The sequence below is a fragment of the Amphibalanus amphitrite genome, unplaced genomic scaffold (assembly GCF_019059575.1).
Source record: "Amphibalanus amphitrite isolate SeventyFive unplaced genomic scaffold, NRLGWU_Aamphi_draft 000100F_arrow, whole genome shotgun sequence".
Classification (NCBI taxonomy): Eukaryota; Metazoa; Arthropoda; class Thecostraca; order Balanomorpha; family Balanidae; genus Amphibalanus; species Amphibalanus amphitrite.
Window position 1 is genome coordinate 1,074,576 of NW_024881595.1, and position 25,130 is coordinate 1,099,705.

At 51.2% G+C, this 25,130-nt stretch overlaps 1 protein-coding gene across 1 annotated transcript; it reads left to right on the forward strand.

Moving 5' to 3' along the window:
- Positions 1-14: 14 nt before the first annotated feature.
- LOC122380504 (alpha-mannosidase 2-like) lies at positions 15-24,851 on the forward strand. Its single transcript, XM_043363697.1, has 8 exons — positions 15-98; positions 3,129-3,304; positions 4,794-4,927; positions 8,065-8,198; positions 9,072-9,196; positions 22,174-22,306; positions 22,617-24,041; positions 24,273-24,851. Exons 2-8 carry the CDS (start codon positions 3,132-3,134, stop codon positions 24,849-24,851), a joined length of 2,703 nt encoding a protein of 900 aa, XP_043219632.1. The 5' UTR covers positions 15-98; positions 3,129-3,131.
- The last annotated feature ends 279 nt before the right edge of the window (positions 24,852-25,130 follow it).

Consider the following 25,130-nt stretch of genomic DNA (forward strand, 5'->3'; position numbering starts at 1 on the left):
CTTTCCAGAAAAGCGACGGTAGAAGAAAAACGTTTTGGAATGAGCAACTGGAAGCACAATATCAGAAAGTGAAGATAAGCCCTGCTTTTCCGCTAAAGGTAAGCAATATGTTTTCTATTTCATCATAGGCAATTTATTTTTAACGATCTTTTTGAGATGTCTTATAAGGCTGACAACGTGTCTTCACATGGATGAAGGATGCCATGCAACATTTGCGAAGAAATGCATATTGGAGAGGTTATAAAGCTCGGATTGACTGAAAAGGTCGCTTGCTGAAGCAGGCGAATGATAACATGCGGCTGTGCAAATAACGTGCACAATACTTTCAGTGATTGACGTTTCTCATGCGTCAGTCCTAAGCCGTATAACTCTGATGTTACAGAAGTTGTCTGTCTGTAACAAACGAAAAGTGTCATCGACATCTGGGTGTCTTGCGCCGGAACGGCGCCATGTAGAAGCGTGAAGTTTGGCAGTCGACAAGCCCAATCAAATCGAACAATCGTATCAAAATTTGGTTGCGATCCGACCAGGGTGCGTGTATATGTATATACTAAATAAAAATGTGACAGCTAGGGAGAAGCGACATCCGCACAAGCAAACATTAAAATAAGTAGGTAGCTGAGAATAGCGATGTTGTTGCTGTGTAGGTACATACTACATACACATTAAATGGCACATTGTTTTAAAATGACACATTAAATGGCACATTAAATGGCACATCGTTTTACAGGCTAGAGTAGGTATACGTTATCTGCAAAGACCATATCGGACTGCAAGATGAGAACGGTGGCAATTGATCTACATAGATGTGTATACCCCGCGCTAGGAGATGACTGATGACGCCATCAGAAAAATAATGAAGGTGCAGAAAGATAGGTTGAGGTACTTTATGATGCCTGACGGAATGACATGGAGTAAACCAAACAGATATGTACCATTATGTATGTATCAATAACAATGGCATCCAACAGTCTGAGCGAGGCCATGTGGAAGGGCACTTTACTTCCGTCCCGAGGCGGCACGGGACGGGACGGGAGTCCGGACGGCACGGGGACGGCACGGCACGGAACTGGCACGGGGACGGGGGCGTTCACCCGGCCCGCCCGTGTCAGCGGCCACGCGCACTGACGCTGAACGGATCCGCGTGATTAGAGGTGTACCGTGTTCTGTTAACGCAGTAGGTAATACGCCCTTCCGAGTCCCGACGTTTGGAATGGTGGTGTCATTCGGAAATTGAACCTTCGGAGTTCCGATTTTGTCCAAAGTCCAATTCGAAATTTGGTTGTACAACGACAGCAGGCTTAGGACAATCACTTGCTACACATCAACATTTTTATAAAGTAATCGTGTATACATAGCATTGACTGGCGAATAGAAAGCTCAGCTTTCGATATGATAAACACTTTTGAGCTGGTTTAAGTACATTTAAAGGAAGTTAAATAGCAGTGTAGTGTTAACTACCTATTGCGTAGGTTTTGGACATCTTTGGACAAATGGCTGGCTTTGGACATTTTTGGACGGACAGAGAAATATTAGACTCTGGACGGACATTTGAAATACATTTTCTGAAAATGACACCACTAGTTCGGAGGCGCATCTCCTACCGCGCGCCCATAATTGTAGCGTGATTCAATTCCCCTGTCATGTAGGTTTGTGGGTGAATCTGACTGCCTGTGCTTTGAATAATGCACAACGTTCACTCTGAATGACACCGCTGCACTTTTGTATTGATTTAACTTGTCCCTTTTGGCAATGAACTATTACGAACGAGTATCTCTACACTGGTATGTAGACAACGGTACGGACCGGATAATATTCTTGGCAAAGTGTCAATGTCTGGAAAGCGCGGTCTGAGACACTATTTGAAATTATGCAAAATATGTTGGATAAAAAAGAGACGAATGGTGGGCTTCCTAAAACGATGATAATCCTCCAGCCTCCGCTTTTCTTTCTTAATGATTCCTAAACGACTATCGCGACCGAGCTTAGCCGTCTGCCGTTACTTCCAATGGATATATAATTCATTAGGGTGATTAAGGGGGTGATCAGAGACCGGCAATGACCCTTTCACTATTCCTGACAATAAATGCGAACCTTACCTATGTCATTTAGCATACCACAGTCGCCTCGATTGCAATTGGTCTCTCTCGTCTATACATATGATCGCAGGGCAAGGTGAGACTGTCTATATTAAGTAGAACAATTATATCAACGATGGTATCTACACTAGGTATATATTTACATGCCATATATTGCATTATCCCTACACACTAACATCAATCAAAAACACCAAAAGTCTGTCCAAAGTTTACCCGCGGAACCGCGAATGTAGCCTTTACATAATTCATGGTTCATACTTCATGTGTCCAAATGTCTATGTGGGCTCGTATCCTATTGGCATAGAGAGAGAGAGAGTGAGAGAAAGAGAGAGAGAGAGAGAGAGAGAGAGAGAGAGAGAGAGAGAGAGAGAGAGAGAGAGAGAGAGAGAGAGAGAGAGCGCCAGCCGACTGCGGGTTCGGTTTTTCAGTCGATTATGTAAAGGGTTACGCTGGATGCTCGCGGCGTTTCCCATTAGACTCCTACGTGTATTACGGTCTGCCGCGCGGCGCCGGACCGCGGTCGGCCCACTGAAGCCTGACTCATATACATTCGGCTGACCTACCTTACTGTCTGGGAGAGCGACTGATGGTTAAATGCTGTAAACGGATGGAAGTCGAGGCGGGTGTGAACCTTTAATTATACGTGACGGACGTACTCTTATGCTATGAGTTATAGGTATGGTTGGTTGGATGTGGTATGGTATGGAGCGATTACCGAATGATACGAGGACTGGCAACCGCTTGTTCCTTTGGATCTCATACACATGCACAAAATTAGTTCAACTTGGCTTTTATGTTGAACGGTGTCATGCAGTTGGGTGACCTACGATATTGTTCGTGGATGTTTGATCAATTAAGTAGTAAGTACCTACCTAAACTAAGCCTGAGACGAGCCTCGCAACTATGTATCTTATAATACTGTCGGTTGTCTGTTCCTGCTCCTGTCGCCAGCCTGCCACTGTCACCGTTAAAACCATCTGTTTCACACAGCTGTCCCCTCCCCTAACACCTCTATATCTGCGCCGTCAGATAATGCTGGTGGCTCACAGCAGTCGGCTGGAGCGCGACTGGCGCACTCCTCTCACCGAGCTGTACCGCACCGCCGGTCGACCCACCCTGGACTCCCTGGTGGCCACCATGGCTGACCTGACCAACATGACCTTCACCTGGTCTGAGGTCAGCCAGCTGCACCTCTGGTGGTACGGGTGAGTGACGGACCGCGGGCCGGGCGGCCGTGGAAGAGATAGAGATAGTGATAGAGATAGAGAGAGAGATAAATAGAGATAGAGAAAGATAGATAGAGGTAGAGATAGATAGAGATAGAGATAGAAATGGAGAGAGAGCGAGCGAGAGAGAGAGAGGGGGAGGAGGGGGAAGGAGAGGGAGAGGGAGGAGATAGGGAGAGAGAGGAGATAGGGAGAGGGAGGAGATAGGGAGAGAGAGGAGATAGGGAGGGAGGGAGAGAGAGAGGGAGAGAGAGAGAGAGAGAGAGAGAGAGAGAGAGAGAGAGAGAGAGAGAGAGAGAGAGAGAGAGAGAGAGAGGGGCGTGATCGGTCTTGGGCTTGTGACTTTTCATGCATGTGTCAGTTTAGATGTGGTTCCGTTTATAAACCGGACATTGCGTGCAATAGATCACTTATTGCATATTCGGATGACTTGCAAAAGGCACTCAATCAAGCGTGACCGCGCTGTTTGATTAATGCAACCAAAGCAACAACTTTCATGGTTATTTAATTTGTAGTAATTGTGTTACGGGACATTATTAAGGCATTTGTAAGCAATGTTCTTGAAGAAGCGACTGGATAACTATGACAGATGGGGTTATTATTCTTTGAAGGCTATGCTTTAATGCTTAGTAATGATGCGACCGGGTTGTTTATTATATTATATTAGTATTCAGGAACGACAGAACCATGCAATATGCATACCTACTATAATGGACGAGCCGTTGCAAACAATAGTTGATAGAGATGCTGAAGCGCGTCTTTTCTGTGACACTTAGGTAAAGCATTGTTCGTGTAGTATTTCTGTGTAGTATTCAAACCTCCCACGTTGCTCCCACGTACCTAATTTCCACTAGTCTCCCTACGTATTCGAATTGCGCATTGGAATGTTTAAACGGTTTACATAGCCTTGGTTTAAACGTTTGATTTCAACTGGCGTCTGAGCTAACTAATGCCAAATGTAGGCAGACCTGCAGCCTAAAAAAAAAAAAAACGATGCAACCTTTGAATAGGTGGCCAAAGAGCTTGAAACGATGTTCATCTATATAGAGTATGGCATGTTAGCTCGGCTATTTTATTTTTGTTATATTTGTAGCGTTATTAGGTATTCAGTAGGTATTCAATGCACTTTGAGCATTGACTTTTGATGTCACTCGACTTCGAGACATCGAAAACCATAAATGCCATAAGGCTATAGACGTAAACTAATAATTCGTAACAATATCTACATATAGGTATTGAGTGAATAGGGCGACGAGAATGGCATTGACAGTCTACCACTCTGGACAGCCGTCGGCTTTTCAATGATTTGCAATGATGTGGCGACACATGTTTTGTTGTAGTTTTTTTTTTCGTCAAAAAGTTTTACGTATCGATGGCATTAAGCGTACGACACTTCTCCAATCGACTTAAGTGGATGTGTGACATAGAATCGCCTGCACGGCTCCCGTTGACCCTCCTGTCGCCTCAGGGCCAGCGAGGAGTCTCGCCGCACCCTGACAGAGCTGGTGCGCTCTGGCCGCCTGGAGATCACCGGCGGCATGTGGGTCCAGCCGGAGGACACCGGTGTTCGACTGCACACGCTCGTCCAGCAGCTGGTGGAGGGTGAGTCCACGTTCACTCAATATACTCTGGAGTCAATGTGTGCGGGGGTGACACGGGACCAACCGCGCCGACATATACGCGGGTGTATCATCGCCCCTGACTCCCAGGCGGCCGGACATTCGCATATCGACGTCTCAGAAGGACCAGAACTGGACAAACGACCCCGCCGGCTTTTACGGCCAACTTATTGAATTAAGCCAGTGGCTCATTCTAGGCCATGAGGCTTTTCCTCCATCGCCTTTTTCGGTCCCTCTTTATCCCCCATAAACTTGAAGACTCATTTCCAGGCTCCAGAATGATAGAATCGTCACGAATCGAGTTGCCTTGGGGCACCGGTTCGTGCCTCTGTTAGCTCTGTTCACCCAACTCAGCTTCATAGGCACCATTGTGCTTAGCTGAATGGCTGCAGCTTTGATCATTCTATTTCTGAATTCTGAAAGTCTCAACTTTTTCAGTGTCCGTGCCTCCATTTACGCCCCCTTTATGAGCTGGTTGACGGCCTGCCCATCGGATCTGCCTGTCTGGCGTCTGCTCATTTTGTAACTTTCGCGGTGCGGCCCAGTTTCGCGGTGCACTCTTATTCCACGATAAACGTATCAGTCGGGTGCTGGATTCATCACAACTTGTCCAGGTTTGCCATAAGCACAGCCAGAAGTATAACAAAGTTACTGGGCGACGGGCGTATGGCTCTTCCTAGCCCACATGACGTCTAATATTCAGAAGGCGGACGGAAACGCTCGCCACACATGCTTCCAGCTCCATTCAGCTCGTGTGTGGAGCTGTGAAATTGGCGACAGTCATTGCAACTCACGTGCCATTACGCCGACGCGTTTGGTTCTAAAGGAGGCCACAGTCATGGCGGTCGCACTCCCACTCTGTGCGGCGAATGGCTCGCAGCCGCGCATTGTCCACGCCTGTTTCACCGTAGATGTGGTCATTACGTCCCGTTATGAATTCGAAGAAGCCGTTTGTCAGTGCCACTGCACTGCATGTGCATGGAAGCTTTCGGCAGTGAACATGAGGTCGTGCTCAGAGGTAAATGTGTAAAGGAGGTCAGAATCCCTGTTAAATATTTAATCTTACATAATCCTTTCGGCCTCAAGGTACGTGCACAGATCGCTGCCTAAGGCGGCGGGCTGCAGCGGGTGCAGACGGCCCCAGGCAGCCTGGAAGGAGTGGGGTGGGCGGACCGTCCACTCTCGCCCATTGACACCAAGTGGACGCCAGTGGACAGTGTGTGCGTCAGGTGGACACATGGGCGGTGGAACGGCCCAGTTTGCAGTGCATAGGGTTCACGCCACGGGCGCACATCATGCCTCGTCAGCGTATGTATGCACCTTCGACCAGACGTCACTCGACTAACTTCTAAAGAAACAGCAAGTTCGCGGTCCACATGCTGTCTCTGGGAGCACGTAGCCCCTCTCAGACTGCTATGTACCAAAGCTCGAGATGCAGCGGTTGACTCATTCCCTCCCACTCGAGTCTCCCGAGTACCGTGTTTTCCGATGGCCAGCTGCGAGGTAAATTCATAATAGCGCGCTCGGCTTTCAGCGTGAATTAACTACAATTTGCGGTGTCGGGTGTTCGCCAAGGAGCGGCGGCTCGCTGGGAGTGGAACGGGCCACACTTAGAGAGCTCGCCATATGACGCCGCGCAGCCGGCCATCCGCGCCGTGGCGCGCCAGGACACGGTTGTAGACCACGCCGGCGCGGTAGGACTACGGCGCTCGGCCGGTAATTGTAGCCCCGGCGCGGCAGTGTCCCAAATACTCACGCGTAGTTCACATGGGTAGCGCCGCGTGCCGTGTTTCGGGAGCAGCGGCCGTGACGCTCCGCGTTACGCTGTCGAGTGTGCGCGCCGTTTAAAATGTTACGCCCATACGCGTTTGTGGCGCAGGATGGGGTCATCATGCGGGTTCACCGTACCATGGGACTGGGAGTGTTTGGGGATATCACTGACATACTGCACTGTCATACCACGTTATACCGACCGGCTGGTCCCGTGGTGTGGAACTGCGGGTGCCCGGTAGCTGACAATGGCCGGGAGGAGCGCTCACGACTCACGACTCACGGGTCCGGAGAGGGATAACCGGGTACTTTCCACCGACCTGCCGTGTCACCGAGCGGGTACGTCTGGCGCCCACTCACGGTGCCATGACAAAAACATGTCCGACCCGGCAGGAGTTCTGCCAGTTCATGATGCAGCGTCATCGTTTGGTCAAGCTCAATGGACTCTCATTGACTCTGAATATGTAGGTGTCGCTATGCGCTCGACGAATGGGTTAGTGACTACTGCCTACCGTTATAATGAGATGAATAAGCGAACCAGCATTAAATGTTATATTTCGAGCCGTCTTCAAAATAGGTATGCAGTGAAATGTAATATGAAGATTGATTAAATAAGAGCTGTAGCGCAATGCACAGGTCTGTGAGGCCTTCGCCCATGGTGTCCGCGGTGTGGATGGTTACTATAGCCCACCAATTTTAGGCCAAACCAAGGCACTAAATCATTTATTTCTAGAAGCATTTCTAAACGCTGCATAGCTGCTGGGTGAGTCCGCTAGGTTCTAAGTTCGTTAATCTGTGATACTAATAGTCGACGTAACGGTTGAACGCACTCAGTTCTCGCACATACGAGTATGTCGGCCGATAGGTACAGTTAATTTCTTCTGTTGCTTTTCTGGTCCGACAATTTTTCACCTTAGTGAGGCCACGAAACCGCTGAGTGCGGAACATCCGCTGAAGTACCGTTTAGTTGGCTGTAGGTAATGCCGGCACATCGACGCATCTTCGACGCATCCGTTTTTCAGAGTTGCACACATAAAACAAAATAATAAAGGTAAAGATAGCTGTTACCATAATCACCAAATGTGGCACACAAACACAACACAGAATACCACAATGTTTCCATAACAACAGCTCCTTCACTGCTCCCACGTCTTTGATTTATCTTCTCCTCGCGCTGGTCATGCCAAAACCCGCAATGTAGCCTGCAGGTCACCAGTGCCTGACCCCTGCTGATCGACTACCGTGACCTGTGCTCCAGGTCACCAGTGTCTGTGCTGACGCGCCTGCCCTGACCTGTGCTGCAGGTCACCAGTGTCTGTGCTGACGCGCCTGCCCTGACCTGTGCTGCAGGTCACCAGTGGCTACGCCAGCACCTGGGTGTGACCCCCGAGACGGGCCTCTGCGCGGGGTCGCCAGCGGCCGGCTGCAGCAGCGTACTGGCTCACCTGTTCAGCCAGGCAGGCATCGAGCAGGCTGTCGTCACGGTCAGTGCGCCCGCAGATACTGTCAGCCAACCGCACATACCCACATATAATCGCAGACACCTCTGCTGTTTTAAAGGAAGTGATAAGGTCTAACGGGCTCGAGCACACCCAACCGAACGCAAGACCATCCCTGGATTGGTTATTACTTGTTACAAGGGCCGCGAGAATGTCTCCTTCCTCGCTGTCGAGCATGACTCCATTAAAACTGCGCCCGCTCATTGCTTCGGAACGACGCTGACAGCGTAATCGGTCTGGCACAGTCGACGGCGCTCACTTCACTGGAACTAATGGCTATGTTGCAGCGATGGCGCTTAGGCTATGCTGCAGCGATGGATGCGCATTGCACACAAAGATCATTTACCTACCAATATATTGAGACGTCGATCCGTAGGATAGGTCATAAAATAAACAACTTTTTCATCGCATTAAAGTCATTTTGCCTTGACCATAATGTCGGCTAGAACACCATTATTTGTTAATCCTCTTAACTATTCTGTCAGGAAGCATCACAGTGATGAATTTAATAAAGGTTGTGTGTGATAAATGGGTGCAATCGGGTTGACTCTCTGTCTCATATACGGTACCCTTGGTATATGTATTTGGATTCTTTCTCGGCACCTTGAAATTTTGATACGAGCAATGACGTACTAAACTTTTAAATGCTGACGGACATTCCACAACTATGTCCTTTCTGCAGCCCCTTCTGAAATGGCAGTCGGTGACACCCTAAATCAGGCCCGAGATTCTTACAGAATCGGGCCTCAGGCAGGGTATATTGAATTAGGGCCTCAGGTGCAACTCAGGTGTCGCTCAGGGGCTCAGGGTTTCCAATGTCACTAAGTACTGACTGTTGACTCGTGCCCCGTTGCGCAGAGCGCCTCTGGTGCCTGGACCGAGTACATGGCCGCACACCGGAGCGTCGACTTCCAGTGGCAACAGCCGTGGTCGGATGGTGGCGACGACGGCAGTCTACTGACCCACGTCCACCCCACTGACAGGTCAGTTTGGCGGGCGGGGGCGGGGCCGAGGGGCGCCTGGTCAGACCGATCGGTCGGACTCCGGGGCTGAGGCGGGGCTAAGGGGTGCCCGGTCAGACCCATCGGTCAGTTTCGCGGGCGGGGGCGGGGGCCGAAGGGGTGCCCGGTCAGACCGATCGGTCGGGCTATAGACGATCCGCTGATCTTCTCATCGATCTAATCTATGGTCGTTATCGTGATGAATTTTGCTATTTATCATTTAGTTTTGCTATTTTATCATTTAACGTGCTTACATGAAAAAATAAATACGCGTTCCGCAATAAGGGGGAAACGAACAAGGATACCTCGTATTTTCCGAGGTTAAAGAAATCAGTTAGAGGAGACTTCTGAGAAAAGTTTCACCGATTTTCCATCTATCATGGATTCATTGCTTATCTCGTGCGACAGTTTGACGCTATCGCTCGGATCGCGGATGGGACAGATCCTTTATTCAGGGCACGGTATAATAGAAATATATGACTACTGCCTGATTCCAGACCAGCACATCCAGATAGCACAGAACGACACTGTTCAGCACAGCCCAGTTTCCGTGCGTCTGTATTTTCACAGACGTCGCTTCCTGCTTCATCATTCTTTCGATTTTCATTCATCATGTCCAATTTGTTCCACATGACCCGTTCGCCCGAGATGGATCGTTCGTTTGTGAATACCCTGTTTCTCTGAAATATTCATTGCTCAGTAGGTGGGCAATCCAAAATTATTCTAACACTTTACACGGATAAATTGGCCCATGAAACCACCTGCACCGAATCAATAATTCATACAAACAGCTTTCCCAACTCCGCTTTGGCTGTAATCTGTCATCATTGGCCGTCCCCCCTGTGGTGGCACCAAGGTGCGGTTCTCCCTAAACCGGAGTGGTGTTGGTTCCGCGGGTGGCCGCGGGTGGTGACTGGTGAGCCGGGAACCATCTGTGACCGCCATGTCCCGCTGCTGTGCGGACGCCGGCGCAGCGCGCCCCGCACCGTTTTTGTCTTCCCAACCGGACACGGTCACGAATGGCAGTTTTATGAGAGGCATGAGGGGAGGGGAGGGGAGGGCGATGTGGCGTACGACACGTCCGCGCGATGACACGATTGTGCAGTTCCAAACTTCTGAACGGCGAGGAAAAAGAGGGAGAGAAGGAGAAAGACAAAGAAAGAGGACAGGCAAAATGCCCATGACGTGAAGTGAATGCGGGAACGCGCAGTCTCAGTCAGTCACCGCAAATCACTCGTCGTACACTCGCGTCAGTATGCCTCGCCAATCAGCTGCAGTAAATAGACTTACAGTTATTCACTCACGTGTGTAGGTAGTTAAATGTCCATTAGGCGCATATGTACATGTGCACAATAACCACACACATCATTAGACATACCTTCAGAGTGCGTGTGTTAGCGCGTCACTGCCTGTTGCGGTCTCCGCCCCGGAAACTGTATGTCCTAATGACAGCACAATAAGACGATCAAGACGGGCGGCGCATAACGGCTGTGTGGCCACCGTGACGCGGACGCTCGTCACGTCACGCGTCTCGCACCGTGTGCCATGGTCTGCGTCATATGCACAGTTAAACAGATCATCAGGGGCGGCTCCATACCACTGAATTATTGATGATGAAAATTCAAACAAATATTAAACAAGCGTTGCTAAATGTATCGAGCGTATGACCTGACGATTAATTGTTTTTATAGTTTGATATAACCATAAGGTAGGCATATCCAAAATGCCTATCAAGAAACCCTTAATTCGTGACGATTTCTATCCGGTCGAGCTCGTATCTGTCGGTCACTGTCCTCGTTTTTAATTCATCTTTTGCGAAAACCGTATAACTGCCTACCCTACCGAATACTCTTTTTCGATATCCCGTCCATCGACATTGTCGTAAAGAAGCAACCGCTTTTATGGACGAAGTGCATTATCAGTGATTGACAAAAACTTTAATCAGATAATGGACAAATATCAAGTCTCTTGGAGAATCTTTTTTGACCACCACAGACCAAGCGATACGGATGGATGTTGATTTTGCCCTCGGTAAAAACTATCGAGCGGACGACGAATGGTCATTTGTCGTGTATTTCAGTACGGCGCACATACAAATGTGGAACTGCTGCTAAGACTCTTTAGTGCACCCCATGGGTTGTCATGATAGATGGTTTCAAATTCATACAATCTTGATAGCAGATAGATAGATAAAGGTACCGCTAGAATTCCGATAGGTATATGGTCGCTGGCCTGCATAGTTAAATAGTGGAGGCACCCATCGTGGGAGAGAAAGAGAGAAAGAGAGAGAGAGAGAGAGAGAGAGAGAGAGAGAGAGAGAGAGAGAGAGAGAGAGAGAGAGAGAGAGAGAGAGAGAGAGAGGGAGAGAGAGCCATATCCGAAATCACATTTTACATTGTGCAATGTGCACTGTCGTGAAATTGAGAGATCGTTGGGAAATTCCACGACACGAGTAATGTCGTGAAATTGAGGGATCATTAGAAAATTCCACGAGTTCGGCGCGAGAAATGTATTTTTCAAATGTGTGTTTTATGCGGAGATAATGTGCTCAGAGAATATAAAAATGTACATGACGCAGATTACTTTAATTTCTTGGTGATGGTTTAACATGGTGGCAGCGGTGTGGAGTTAGTTTTATATCCAGAATTACGAATCATGGACGAAGAAGGAGCTGTCTCGGCGCCTTCGCCAAAAGTTTCAGTGGCGGATTTTCCGACTTATGACGGCTTTTCAAGGCCAGACGACTTCCTCGCTCAATGCAAGCGTCTCGGCGACCTGGGTGGGTTCACTTCAGACAAGTTGGGCATGATCGTCGCTACACGCTGCTCCGGTGAGGCTCTGCGTGTTGTCAATGAGACAGAAAGTTTGAACGGTGGCCTGACATTTACTTCATTGTGTGCGGAACTCATGAGTCATTTTTCGGACCAAACTTCCACAGCACAAGCTGCTATGAAACTGTCACAGCTCCGGAAGCAACCACAAGAACGCGCTCGTAACTATGGCATATCAGTGCGGCGCTTGGTGCGACAGGCATGCCCCGATTTTTTCTGCACTAACGGCCAGGTCAAGAACATATGCAAGCCGGCCTATAGTGCCACATTGTACCGGCATTTTGTGGCCGGCCTAGACCAACACGACATCACCCTCTTGTCGCGTCTTAAAGTCACTACGTTCGAGGAAGCAATAGCTGAGTTATCGCGCGAGGAGTCACTGCAAGAGTCTGTGCAGACAGCGCATGAATCTTCTTCAGTGCGCACAGCCCCAAGATCGGTTCAATGGGCCAATCCGATCAGTCGCAGTTCTTCACCGTACAGCGACGATGCAGCCCAGACCCAAATCCAGAGCCAAAGTAAGATCAGGCACCAATCTCCGGACGGGGTTGGCCCGCACAGTCACCTACAGAAGCAGCAGGAGCGGCACCGGCAAAGTGGCTCGCCCTCCCCGCCCTGGCGGCACAGACGTAGTCCTTCGCCGCCTTACGAGAGTGATCACTCACATAGGTGGCCGGGCAGCCGTCGGAGTCCAAACAGAGCTCGCGGACGCAGCCCTTCACCATCTGAACCAGAACGGAACGACTACCACCGACAGCAATGGCAGCCTGGCTGGGATGACTATCACCAGCAGCAATGGCAGCCCGGACGGGGCGGCCGTTACTACTACCAGCAGCAATGGCCACCTGGACGGGGCGGCCGTGGCTGGCGAGGTCAGCGGCCTCCCGGCGCCTGGGGAAGGCGCACACCGCCCCGAGGAGGGTCAAACAACGAACACCCACCTGACGGCTTTCACGGTATGATCCGCTGTTGGTCTTGTAGGGGCTGGGGACACCGCAAGTCTCAGTGCCCAAACGAATAGCCGGGCAGGCTCATAACGCTGGCCTGATGTCGCTGCCGGTGACGAAAGTTATGATAAATGGGGCAATTCTAAACGACTGCTTAGTGGATACGGGAAGTCAGCTGACTTTGTTAGACTCTAAAGTATTGAGAACATTGGCCCCTCGAACAGAACTGAAACGTGCAGCCGATCTCAAATCAGCGTCTGGGCATAATATGAATGTGCTTGGAAAGTGTGTCCTGCCCGTAAAAATGCTGGCATCTAGTGGCCAGACTAAGGAAACGGCATTCGAATTTCAGGTGGTAGAGGGCCTGTCACATGAATGTATTATTGGCTGGGATTATCTTAGCAGTCAGGGTGCTATCATGAACTGTGCAGATGCTTCCTTTCAGGTTAAGACCAGACTTTCAAAACCCGTTAGTGTTCCCGCAAAATCCGCAGTATGCTTAAGCGTCAAAGTAGACAGTCAGCTATCAACAGACTGTACTTACCTTATGGTTGGCCTTAACTCGGAAAGCTTAGAGATTACTGACTCTTTAGTACGCCCTTTCTCTTCACAAGAAATCCCTCTTTATATCAGAAATAGTTCAGATCGTCATATCACTCTCCCGAGGAAGACTGTCATTGGCTTTTTGGAGAGAATTGAATGTCATGAATCGGCTGAGCCTGGGTGTTCAGACTCAGGTCCCAGTGAGGTGAATGCCATCACGAGCGAGGATCGTCAATTCTTTGGTCAGACGACGGACGAAATCCTAGCCAGGTTTATGATGGGTGAGGCGGTTACGGATCGAGAACGGGACAGGTTAGCTGGTTTGATCCAGTCGTTTCCCGGTGTTTTCTCCCACGGATATTCTGACATTGGGTGCTACAAGGGGGACCCCATTGACCTAGAGCTGAAACCCGGGGTGTCACCGCAATTTGTGCGCCCTTATCCTATTCCTTGGTCAAAAGAACAACAACTAAAGGAGCAGCTTGATGAACTAAAGGCGTGCGGTGTAATAGCAGAAGGAGAGCCAGCTGACTGGAACTCCCCAGTTGTTTTGATCCCAAAACCGGGGTCACCTGGGGAAAACCGCATAGTCCAAGACATGCGGCAGGTAAACAAATGCTTACTCCCGAAAAAGTTCGTGTTCCCGAGTATTGATGATTTCCTGAATAGTTTGGGAGGTTGGAAAGTGGCCAGCTCCCTGGATATTAGACACGCGTTTTGGAATTTGCGTCTCTCCGAAACTTCCAGCCAGATCTGTGCGTTCTACGCGATGGGCAACACATATTACCCGCAGAGGATGCCAATGGGGTGTGCCCAGTCCTCTTTTTTCTTGCATCGGGTTATGCATCGCGTTTTGGGTGACATACCCGGAGTTTTCATTTACGCTGATGACGTGCTTTTAACAAGCGCCAGTATGGATGAACATTATCGGTTGCTGCACACAGTATTCGAGAGACTGAACGAAGCAGGTTTAAAGCTTTCGGCTGAAAAATGTAAGATCGGGATGAACAAGCTGTCATACCTGGGCCACCTGGTTACTCCTGAGGGCATTTCAATAGACCCTGATCGTTTCAGATGTATTTCGACCATGCAACCGCCATCCACTGTCAAAGAGGCCAAGAGATTATATGGATTTTTTTTTCTTGGTTTCGGAAATTTATTCCAAGATTCGCTGATCTGTCAGCTCCATTGGTTAACTTAGCGAACTCTGAGAAATTTTATTGGAATCCAGAATTATCACGTTCATTTGAGTCTTTACGCGCGGCTCTGCTCTCTGACCGTGTACTAGCATACCCTAGCAGAGACGTAAGTGACAGGTTCATCCTGTATACTGACAGCAGTACGATCGGCAGTGGCCAAATTTTGTGTCAGATCCAAAATGGAGTGGAAAGAGTGATTGCTTTCAGTGGCAGCAAATATAACAAACACCAGCGTAAGTGGACTATCTATGAATTAGAAGTTTACAGTTTTATTCAAGGTCTAAATAAATTTTACAAATATTTGGCTGGTCAGGAATTTACGTGGGTATGTGACTGCAAAAGCGCTCTGCAGATTTTGAACAATCAAGACAGCGTCAACCCCCGACTGATGCGCTGGCGATCGTTCGTCAGTCAGTTTCACTATAGCCCCGAACACCGCCGTGCAAACTTTATGGAGCACGTTGACATGCTGTCGCGCGCACCAGGTATGCCACCAGACACAGAGTGTCCGGATAAGAACATGCCACAGGGGCGATCCAGCCCAACCGCGACCGAGAAAAGTAAGGACAAGTCGATGACCAGCCAAATGGCCCCGAGCGGCACGGCAGTGGCTACCGAAGGAGACGGTAAAACGGTCCCCGTTCCGCCACAAACACGGTCAGAAAATGCCACTCCCTCGCTTTCAGGAACTCAGGATCAGCTCCGCGTCAGCCTGGTTGAGCCAGATCACGTTCAACCAGCGTTTAGTCGCGAAGAAATGATTTGGTACCAAAAACACGATCGGGACTGTCGGGCCATTGTCCATCATTTGCGCTTTGGAAAGTGGCCAAGGCATTGCAGCCCAACGTTGAAGCGATATGATGTAACTAAATTCAGATTAAAGAATGGCATTTTGTATCGGTACGACGACAGCACACCGGAAACCGGTCGGATTGTCTGGCCATTTGCCAAGCGTTTTGAGCTTCTGTACCAAAATCACGACCCATCGCACCATGGTCATTGCGGCGTAGACAAGCTGTTTGAGAAAGTTTCACGACATGCCTGGTACGCTGCATTAAAAGACGATTGTCGCGCTTACGTCAGGAGCTGCAAACGCTGCAGCGAGCGCAAAGACACTAAGGGTGCGCAGCCACCGCCGTTGATACCGCAGGTAGCTTATCTTCCCAACGAAGCGATGGTCGTGGATATCGTACACATGCCCAAAAGCAGGACGACAGGCGTTTCTCTCGTCCTCACTTGCGTTGATAAATTCACCGGGTACTTATCGTTTTATCCACTTCAGTCAGGCTCAGCCGATCACATTGCAAACGCTCTCCAAAGTCATTTCCTTGTGTTTGGTCCTCCAGGGAGATTGGAAACTGACGCGGGTAAAAACCTTAAAAGCTCAAAAATATCTGAGCTCTGTCGGTACTTTGGTGTGAAACACGTATCAGGAGTAGGATATCACCATGAGGCGATTGGAAAGATTGAAAGGAAGCATCTCGATATGAAACGGCGACTACGCGCTCTGTCAGACAGTCATGGCGTAGACTGGGAAGTGCATTTGCCGGGGATCGTATTCTCTCTGAACAACGAAGTGTCTAGGACAACGGGGTACTCGCCATATTTTCTGTACTTTTGGCGCCATCCTACCGCTCCGCTATCTCGGCTGGTGGATGAATCCGTCCCTATGTATTCGGATAACTTTGTCCATCAAAAGCTGCGCACGCTATCCCAAGATCTGCGGCAGGCTCAGGAGCAGCGGCGTATTTCCGCCGCAGCTGACAAAGCCGCATATGATCGTCGTAATCAAGCAAAAGACTTGCTGTATAAGGCCGGGGATCGCATACGTGTGCGTAACTTCAAGCACCAGGCTGGGGTTGCTCTTAAGATGGAGCATCCGTGGTCGCGCACACACACTGTAGTGGGGATGGTTGGACGTCGTCACGTTGAATATATGGATGGAACAACTGGAAGGCTGCACCGTACGCACGTAAAATTTACAAAGCCAGTGTTCGACTTTAAGCTGTAGGATGTGAACGTGTCATATAACCTGTGTATGCCCATGTCGAACAAGATTGTGTATCCATGTGTAATGAGCATTCATGTCTACCTATGATCTGTTAGATAGGGGCCTGTAACTAGGTGTTGCGCGCCGCACACTCGAGGGGGGGTAATGTCGTGAAATTGAGAGATCGTTGGGAAATTCCACGACACGAGTAATGTCGTGAAATTGAGGGATCATTAGAAAATTCCACGAGTTCGGCGCGAGAAATGTATTTTTCAAATGTGTGTTTTATGCGGAGATAATGTGCTCAGAGAATATAAAAATGTACATGACGCAGATTACTTTAATTTCTTGGTGATGGTTTAACATGCACTGTGCAGTGGCCATTAGAAAGCATGGCAGATAGCCCAAGCCATGTGTACCATCGGTGCACGGGATCCACGGGGTCACACGCCGCAGCAGCAGCACGACGGCTGCATTTACATAGATTCCCGGTAAGCCGTGAGTCGTATACCCACAATATCGGACAGCCGTGGCCCGTGAGTCGTATAGCTACACTATCGGACACTGCCCAGAGGTCGTCGACGTGGTGGCGTGCCCTTAACGTTGGGACGGTCAAACACCGCGCTTGGCCGAGGGGCAAGACGGACTTCGCAGGTCATGAAACAGCCATCAAGTGTGATGGGTCGGGTTAATGCATGTGTTATTGACGGCCTGCACAGCGAATTTTGTCAACTGAATAGTTGCATCACAGTGTATATGTATGTGTGCGCGGTATGTGTGTGTGTGTATGTTTTTTTTTTTACTTCAGCTCAGTAAGTAAATCTTCCATATGTTGTGCACTTGCTCCATATTGACATTTCAATATATGATACCTAATGAGCACCTCTGGGTGCGATTAGCGTGAACAGTTCATTTCTTCAAGCAATTACGTCACGTACATACGTGATGTGAAAATTAATGCCTACCACCATTACCATAACCAAGAAGCGAGACAGAAGCTCTGTCATAATAATGACTTAGCGGGAGCATGACCGTTGAGCACAGCGACCCAGTCAATCAAGGTCCCAATGGTGGCAGTTGCGGCTGAACGCATAGCGAATTAGAATCGTCTGGACCTTGTCGGTTGGCAGCTCTGACCGTCCGCCGGGCCCATATATTTAAATTAGATAACCCATCAAGCGGTAGGTACTACAGAATCTGTAGGGCGATATTGGGCACTAATGTATAACACCATATGGATGTCTCCGCATGCCCGCCTGGTTCCAGTCGACTCAGCGCCGCACACTAGACACGCGGGTCCCACTGCGCCGGACACTGCACACGCGGGTCCCACTGCGCCGGACACTAGACACGCGGGTCCCACTGCGCCGGACACTAGACATGCGGGTCCCACTGCGTCCAGTGACCCCCGGAAGGCGCCGTCCATCACACCCTGCGTGGGCCTCCCAGGACTGGTGCACGGCGCGGCTGCAGCACATAATGCAGGCACTCCCGACACGCCTAATAATGTTGAGGCTGTCTCTCATGCCGCCTCACTCAGCCTTAGGGCAGTGACCGTGGTATGTGCGGCGCAGTACCCGGTGCCCAGCCCCTCGTCATACGTTACTCCTGTCCCGGCGCCTTCGCTCACAGGTGTCGACTGCTAAATTGTGGCTCGCAGCACACCGTTTAGCGATAGACCACTCGGGACTAATCCGACGGGCGAATGGACAGGGCGGATCTGATAAATCACTCAGACAGAGACAGATATACGGCACGCATGGACGAAGCATACAATTGACACCAGATGCCAAACGTGACCTAGGTATTATATCTTCTCGGATGCCCCGATTTTGTCCGCCACATACCTACGGATTATGTCCAATTGTCCATTGTCCTATAGACTGTGTCATGTGTGACGCTTATTGGTCTGTACCTATATAGAGCCGGATGTTTCCAAGTGCGACGCGTAGGCGTCTGCCGTGGCTTTCATATGGAGCAGAGATCACGTTCAGCTGAATAGCTTTAATTATTATTACGGGGTATAACTACTGCGATGAAGTTTAGGACTGGCATCGGGATGGGAGATATGTTGCTTACAGCCTACAGGACATAGCCTTGCTTACAAGTAAGGACGAATCTTAAATGCGAATCACGAATGGCCTCATTTATGTCCGCGGGTTAGATGGACCTATGGTGGTGGGCGGCGGAGGGGCAATTATTCCCATGTGGGATCGCCTGGACCGCTCAGCCGAAGGACGACAGGCTTTTCGGAATAGCCAGTGGGTTACTTTCATATCCGTACTTGTGTCACCTTGGAGCGAGGTCGAGGTACTGGGGAGGGATATGAGGAAAGGCTCAAAAAGGAAAAAACGGGTCGAGGACCGAGCTCGGAGACAGTAACCAGGGCGGGTCACGGGATCACGGTCGGTACTCGGTCGTGAGGTCGCCACCCGACATGTCGCGTATGTTTTACTTTTATTCATTCTTTTTTCTGTGCCCTTGCCTTTTCGCGTCTTTTATCCGTCTGTCTAAATTTCCGACTCGCCCCTGCTACTTTCAAACTGGATAAAACGGGCAAATAGACGGTAACTCAACATCCAGCCGGAGACTAAATTTGGTCTCTCAGAGAGAAGAGAGAGAGAGAGAGAGAGAGAGAGAGAGAGAGAGAGAGAGAGAGAGAGAGAGAGAGAGAGAGAGAGAGAGAGAGCCGGTGGGTCAGCTGGATCTCATTTCGAAGTCACCTGTCCTCCATTACGGATCTGACCTCTATCCGTCTGCCCCTACCCTGCCGTGGCGCAAAAAAAAGTGGCACAGCTGACAAATGTGAGAAGTCTGAGCCCAAACAATAAGGATCTTCTCTAGTGATCGGTGTACACTCCCGTTTCCCAGCTATCTCCAACGATGATTTATTATTATCTTATTTTTAGAAATTTGGTTTGAATGGATGGATCTGCACGCCGATATCCGACTTAACCGAGCACGTTTGTAAAGTTATTTGCCCAATGACATTGCTATTTGCTAGAGATCATTACAAATAGACGTTTGGGCACCCCGGAGCCGATCCCTGACGATTAACCCGCGCCGTGCTGGTGGCCTGAACTTTCCGCCGAGTGCTGGGGGGGGGGGGGGGGGGGGCGTTTTCACGCCCCCCCGTCTAACTCGGCTCCTGGGCCACGTAGCGACACGCGGTAAGCGGCAATCGAAAGAGCGTCAAAAATAAGGACGAAAACACTTCGGTCATTTTTTGGGTCAGGTCAAAGGTCAGGTCACCAGAGGTCACCAAAGGTAAAATGTTGACTATTTCAACATTTTGGAAACTGCCAACGGCTATCTCGGGAACCGATAGAGCTACAGCGCCGCGGAAAAGCGCATTCGATAGCCCTTTTACAGACCTTTCTGAGTAATGTTCTCAGATTTGACCTCGGGTCAACGGTTTAGCCTCCAGAGGGCAAAAACTCCAAAAATAGCCGTTTTTACGAAAAACGTTTTTTCGTCAATAACTTTTGACTCATAAGCGCCATGACATTACTTTTGCCAGCATCGTGTTCCTCTCGTCGAGACGCGTCGAATGAACTATTCGTTGACCTTGAAAGGTCATTTTGAAAATTTGACCTCAGGTCAAGGTCATGACCTGACCGAAAAGGGTCATGTTGCATATCAGTCGATCCGTATCGTCGAGCTGAACACATCTGACGTGTTTTCACCGCTCTAGCACGTCTCTATCAAAAGTTATAGCCAAAAAACTGCTGGCGACCGTTCATGACCTGAGATGACCTCAGGGGCACACAGGGGGGTCACAGGTGCATTTTTCCTATTCAGTGTGTCATGTTTACCTATGAACCGATGTTTGAGAGCGTTTTGAACGATATTCGTCCAAAAGAGGCGCATTTCAATTTTCTCCCATTGACTTATAATGGAGAGGTCGCAAAATTGACCTGACCTTAGGTCACAGATATCAAAAATCCGAGATATACATTTTATACATACTGTTACTCATATCAATCGCTGAAAGTTTCAAAGTGATCGTTCAGTCGGTGTAGCTATAGCGAGCCTTTGAACTTTTTCTGAGGTAAGGTCACTTGACGTGACCTGGTGACCTGACCTTGAACGGCCTAGGTCTGAAATTTTCACAACATGTGCGGAAATGATGTAGGAACACGTGTACCAAAAACGGCGGCGCTGCGCGCCGCCGTTTTTGAGATATTCGCGAAAAACCTGAGGGGGGGGGGGCGTAAAAACGCCCCCCCCAGCACGGCGCGGGTTAACCTTCGCCCCAGTGGGGGGGGGGGGCTATGTTACCACCCTGTAGCGTTTTTTGCGTGTGAATAAAAAACCGCGGCGCGTAGCGCCGCGTCGCTTGGGGTAGCTTTTGGTACATCAATTTTGGACAATGTGTGAAATTTTTGACCCCAGGTCATGTCAGGTCAGGTCACCAAGTCAAGTTAACTGACCAAGCCTAAAAAAAGTTTGCAATCATGTCCAGCCTGCAGTGTTCGTCAGAAAGGTTTCAAACTTGGTGGATTGCATGCTGTTATGGGCGCCTACAATTTGTATATCTCGGATTTTTTTATATCCGTGACCTAAGGTCAGGTCAGTGGCGAAACCTTTCCATTACAAGTCAATGGAGAAAAATGAAAATGCCTCTAGATCCGTGTGTACGCATCGGAACAGTCCAAATATTTCAGAATCACAATGATTTAGTCCACTCGTGATGACCAAGGTGTCATTTTTGCTGATAGCCTCTAGACAGGTCATCCGAGGTCACTTGAGGCTACAAACAGTTTTTTGCCAATAACTCGCGATTGGAAAGAGATAAAACGCATGGGATGGTCTCATTGTGTTTGTCTTGTTGAGACGCATCGACTGATATGCAACATGACCTTTTCCGGTAAGGTCATGACCTTGACCTGAGGTCAAATTTTCAACTTGACCTTTCAAAGTCAAATTATAGTTCATTCGACGCGTCTCGGCGAGAGGAACACGATTCTGGCAATAGAAATGTCGTGGCTTTTTGTATTCGAAAGTTATTGTCGAAAAACACTTTTCGTAAAAACAGCTATTTTTGGACTTTTTGCCCTCTGGAGGCCAAACCGTTGACCTGAGGTCAATATTGATTATGACCTTTTCAAAAGAAGAGTTCAAAAGCTATCGATTGCTTTTCCCTGCGTTATTCTAGCTACCATAGTTCCTGAGATAGCGGCATGTTTTCTGAAAAATATAATGACAATTGGCGAATTTTGACCTTTGATGACCTCTGGTGACCCCAATATTGCTCTAAGGTGAAAAATGACCGAATACTTTCAAACGTACGCATTGAGAGCTATCGACTGCTTTTTACCGCGTCTTTCTAGCCCTCTTAGTTTTTGAGTTAGAGGTGGGTGGTAACATATGCCCCCCCTCACTAGGGCGAAGTTGGCTGAGACCGCCACTGGGGCGCGGGTTAATCGTTCGTGTGCTGCCGTTTCAGACCGTCGGACGGTGCCGGCTGCGACTCTGAGGAGGCGTCCGACTTCTGCCCCGACGTTGACCTGACCCAGGCCCTGCTGACCGCTGACGGTTACCAGAATCTCTTCACACACGTGTCAGCAGACAACGTCAAGGCAAGTGTCGAGCCGGAGATCTAACAGAAGCTCTCTCCGAACTAGAACAGGTGCACACTCCTACCGAGGACGATACAAGCCAGAGAGAAACTTAAATTGACATTTCTCCATTCGTTATGTTGTAACGTTCATTTTACGTGCGCAGTAAGCATGCGATAGTCAGTATCAGGTCATTAGTCCCATTTCCTGGTGCTTTCTACTCACGTACTCGTCTTTGAGTAAGGAATATGGATAGCTGTGTCTGGCTACGATTGTATCTGGCGTTCGAATAGTATGAAACTGTGGGTGTCACGCGTTTCTCCGCCCGCAGGAGCGCGCCGAAGCCCTGGTGGCTGCTGCTGGAAGAGTCGCTTCCCTCTCCGCCCACAACGTGGCGCTAGTGATGGTGGACGCAGACTTCCATCCGGCCAACGTATCTGCATGGCGCGAGCGGCACCGCAGTCTTGCCCAGCTGACGAACTGCATCAGCGAGCACGGCGACTCTCTGTCGGCCAGCGCCGAGCTGGCCACTGCTGCCCGCTACTTCGCCGCGGTGAGGGAGCGGCTGACGTACGCCGCGCCGCTGCCCCGACTGGTCGGAGAACTGCACGGCGCAGCGCCGCCGGCAGAGACGCGCTGGCACCGCGTCACCCGCCGGCTGGAGACTCGTCTGCGCGACACGGAGCTGCTGCTGGTCTGGGCGCTGGGCGTGCACCAGCGCGCTCCGCCGCCCTCGGCAGCCGACCGGCCGCTGGCGCAGGCAGCCAGGAAACTGGCCAACTGTCGACGCACAGTGGCGCTCCTGTCTCGCCGCGGTACCGCCGCCGCGGGCGTGCCGGCGTCGTTGGCCAAGGAGCTGTCGGCCACCAGTAAGACGCTGGCACGCGTCAGCCACCTGCTACTGTCGGTGCTGCTGCTCGACCTGGGCCGGTTCGCCAGCGCGGCGGATGCGGCACGGCACTACGTCAGCCTGGACAACGGTCTGAGCGCCGTGCCGCGGCTGCTGACCGTCACCGTTCAGCCGGGCGACGCGCACCACCTGATCGTATACAACGCCCTGCCGTTCCAGCGCTCCGAGCTGGTGCAGTTCGTCACGCCTACACCCAATATCGCTGTCGAGGGTCCGGACGGTGCCAATGTGCCGCTCGAGATATCCCCCGTTGGCCGGGACGCCTTCACCGTCAAGTTCGTGGCGGAGCAGTTGTCGCCTGTTTCGATGACGACGTACCGCGTCAGCAGTGTCGACCTCGACTCGGCCGCCGACCCGGCGCTAATGTTCGGTCAAAACGAGTCCGACATCAGCGAGGGCCTAACCATCAGCAACGAGCGGTTCGAGCTGCGTCTGGTCGAGTCGCCGCACGGCTGGCGGCTGACGGACCGGCGCACCGGGGACGAACTGGAGCTGGAGCTGCGTCTGGTGGCGCTGCGGCCGGGCGGGACTGAACTGCTGGCCTGTTCCGACCAGGGCTGGAGCCAGCGTGCCGACTCCGTCACCGCTGAGGCGACGCTGCGCTGCGGCAGGGCGCAGCTCACGGTGCGACTGACGCGCGCTACCGGCCCGCTCGGCCAGGCGGTCAGTCTACTGGTGGAGTCTGAGCCGGAGGTGGGCGGTGGCATCAGCGGCGCGCTGAGCTGGACGAGCGGCGAGGAGCCGGACGCCGACCCGGCGCCGCTGCTGCTGCACCTGCGCACGCCACTACGGTCGGAGGGCGGCGGCGGCAGCGGCTTCTACGCGGACAGCGGCGACTACCAGCTGGCGCGCCGGGCGGCGGCCGCCCTGCCGAGCGGGCTGCGGCCGGCCGCCGCGCAGGCCTGTCTGCAGGACGGCCGGCGGCGGCTCTGCGTGCTGCTGGAGCAGACGCGCGCAGTGGCCAGTCCGTCCGAGGGCGAGCTGGCCGTGCTGCTCGGCTCCGCCGCCGAGGCTGTGTACGCTGAGCTGCTGCTGACTGCTGAGCAGCTGCCCGAGCCGCCGGCCGCTGACCGGCAGCTGTTCGCCAGCAGCCCGCTGGTGGCGCTGCTGTCCCAGCAGCTGGCCAGTCCGGCGCCGCTGCTGTTCGGCAGCAGTCCCAGCGCGGTGCGACTGCGCGCCACGCCGCGCCTGCTCGACGGCCCGCTGCCGTGTGACCACGAGCTGGTGTCGCTGCGGCAGCTGACTGCCGGCGCCGACGGCCGGCCGGCAGCGCGCGCACTGCTCACGCTGCGCCGGCGCCGGCTCGACTGCCGGCTCTGGGACGCGCGCGACGAGCTCGGCTGCGGCCTGCAGCCGCCGCTGCCGCGGCTATCACCGCTGCTCGGAGCCGAGTGGCTGAGCGCCGCCAGTCTGACCGGCGCCGAGGGGCCGACCGCGCCGCCGGCACTGAGCGGTCTGCAGCAGGTGCGGCTCGATGCCGACCAGGTTCGGTCGTTTATGGTCGCCCTGGACCGACAGCTGCCGGTACCGAAACCAACTGTGAAAGAAACTCAGCAGAAGGCGAAACAGAAAACCCCGCCGCCGCGGAGAGAACATGTCTACAGCGAGGGGGACGTACAATTCGAGGTTGGGCAGTCGTATCAGCTTCAGTTGTGAAACGTCCGGACGGTGAACTGTTGTAAGGCTTGTGCTGTGGATGTTGATTGGGTCAGTTGTGTGTGATCATAGTAAAATGGCTAGATGCGATGATATAATGCGTGGTATCCTTTCCATGACAATTTGTGACACATCCTCCACTCCCCATCATTCAAGCTCCTAGCATAACGACGATTCGATAGAATATCTTGATGGCTTCATACACGAACCAAGCGTAAAAGGTAGCTCATCGCATTTGGAGTGCTTCGACCAGGGTGTTGGCTGTTATGACGTGGATAG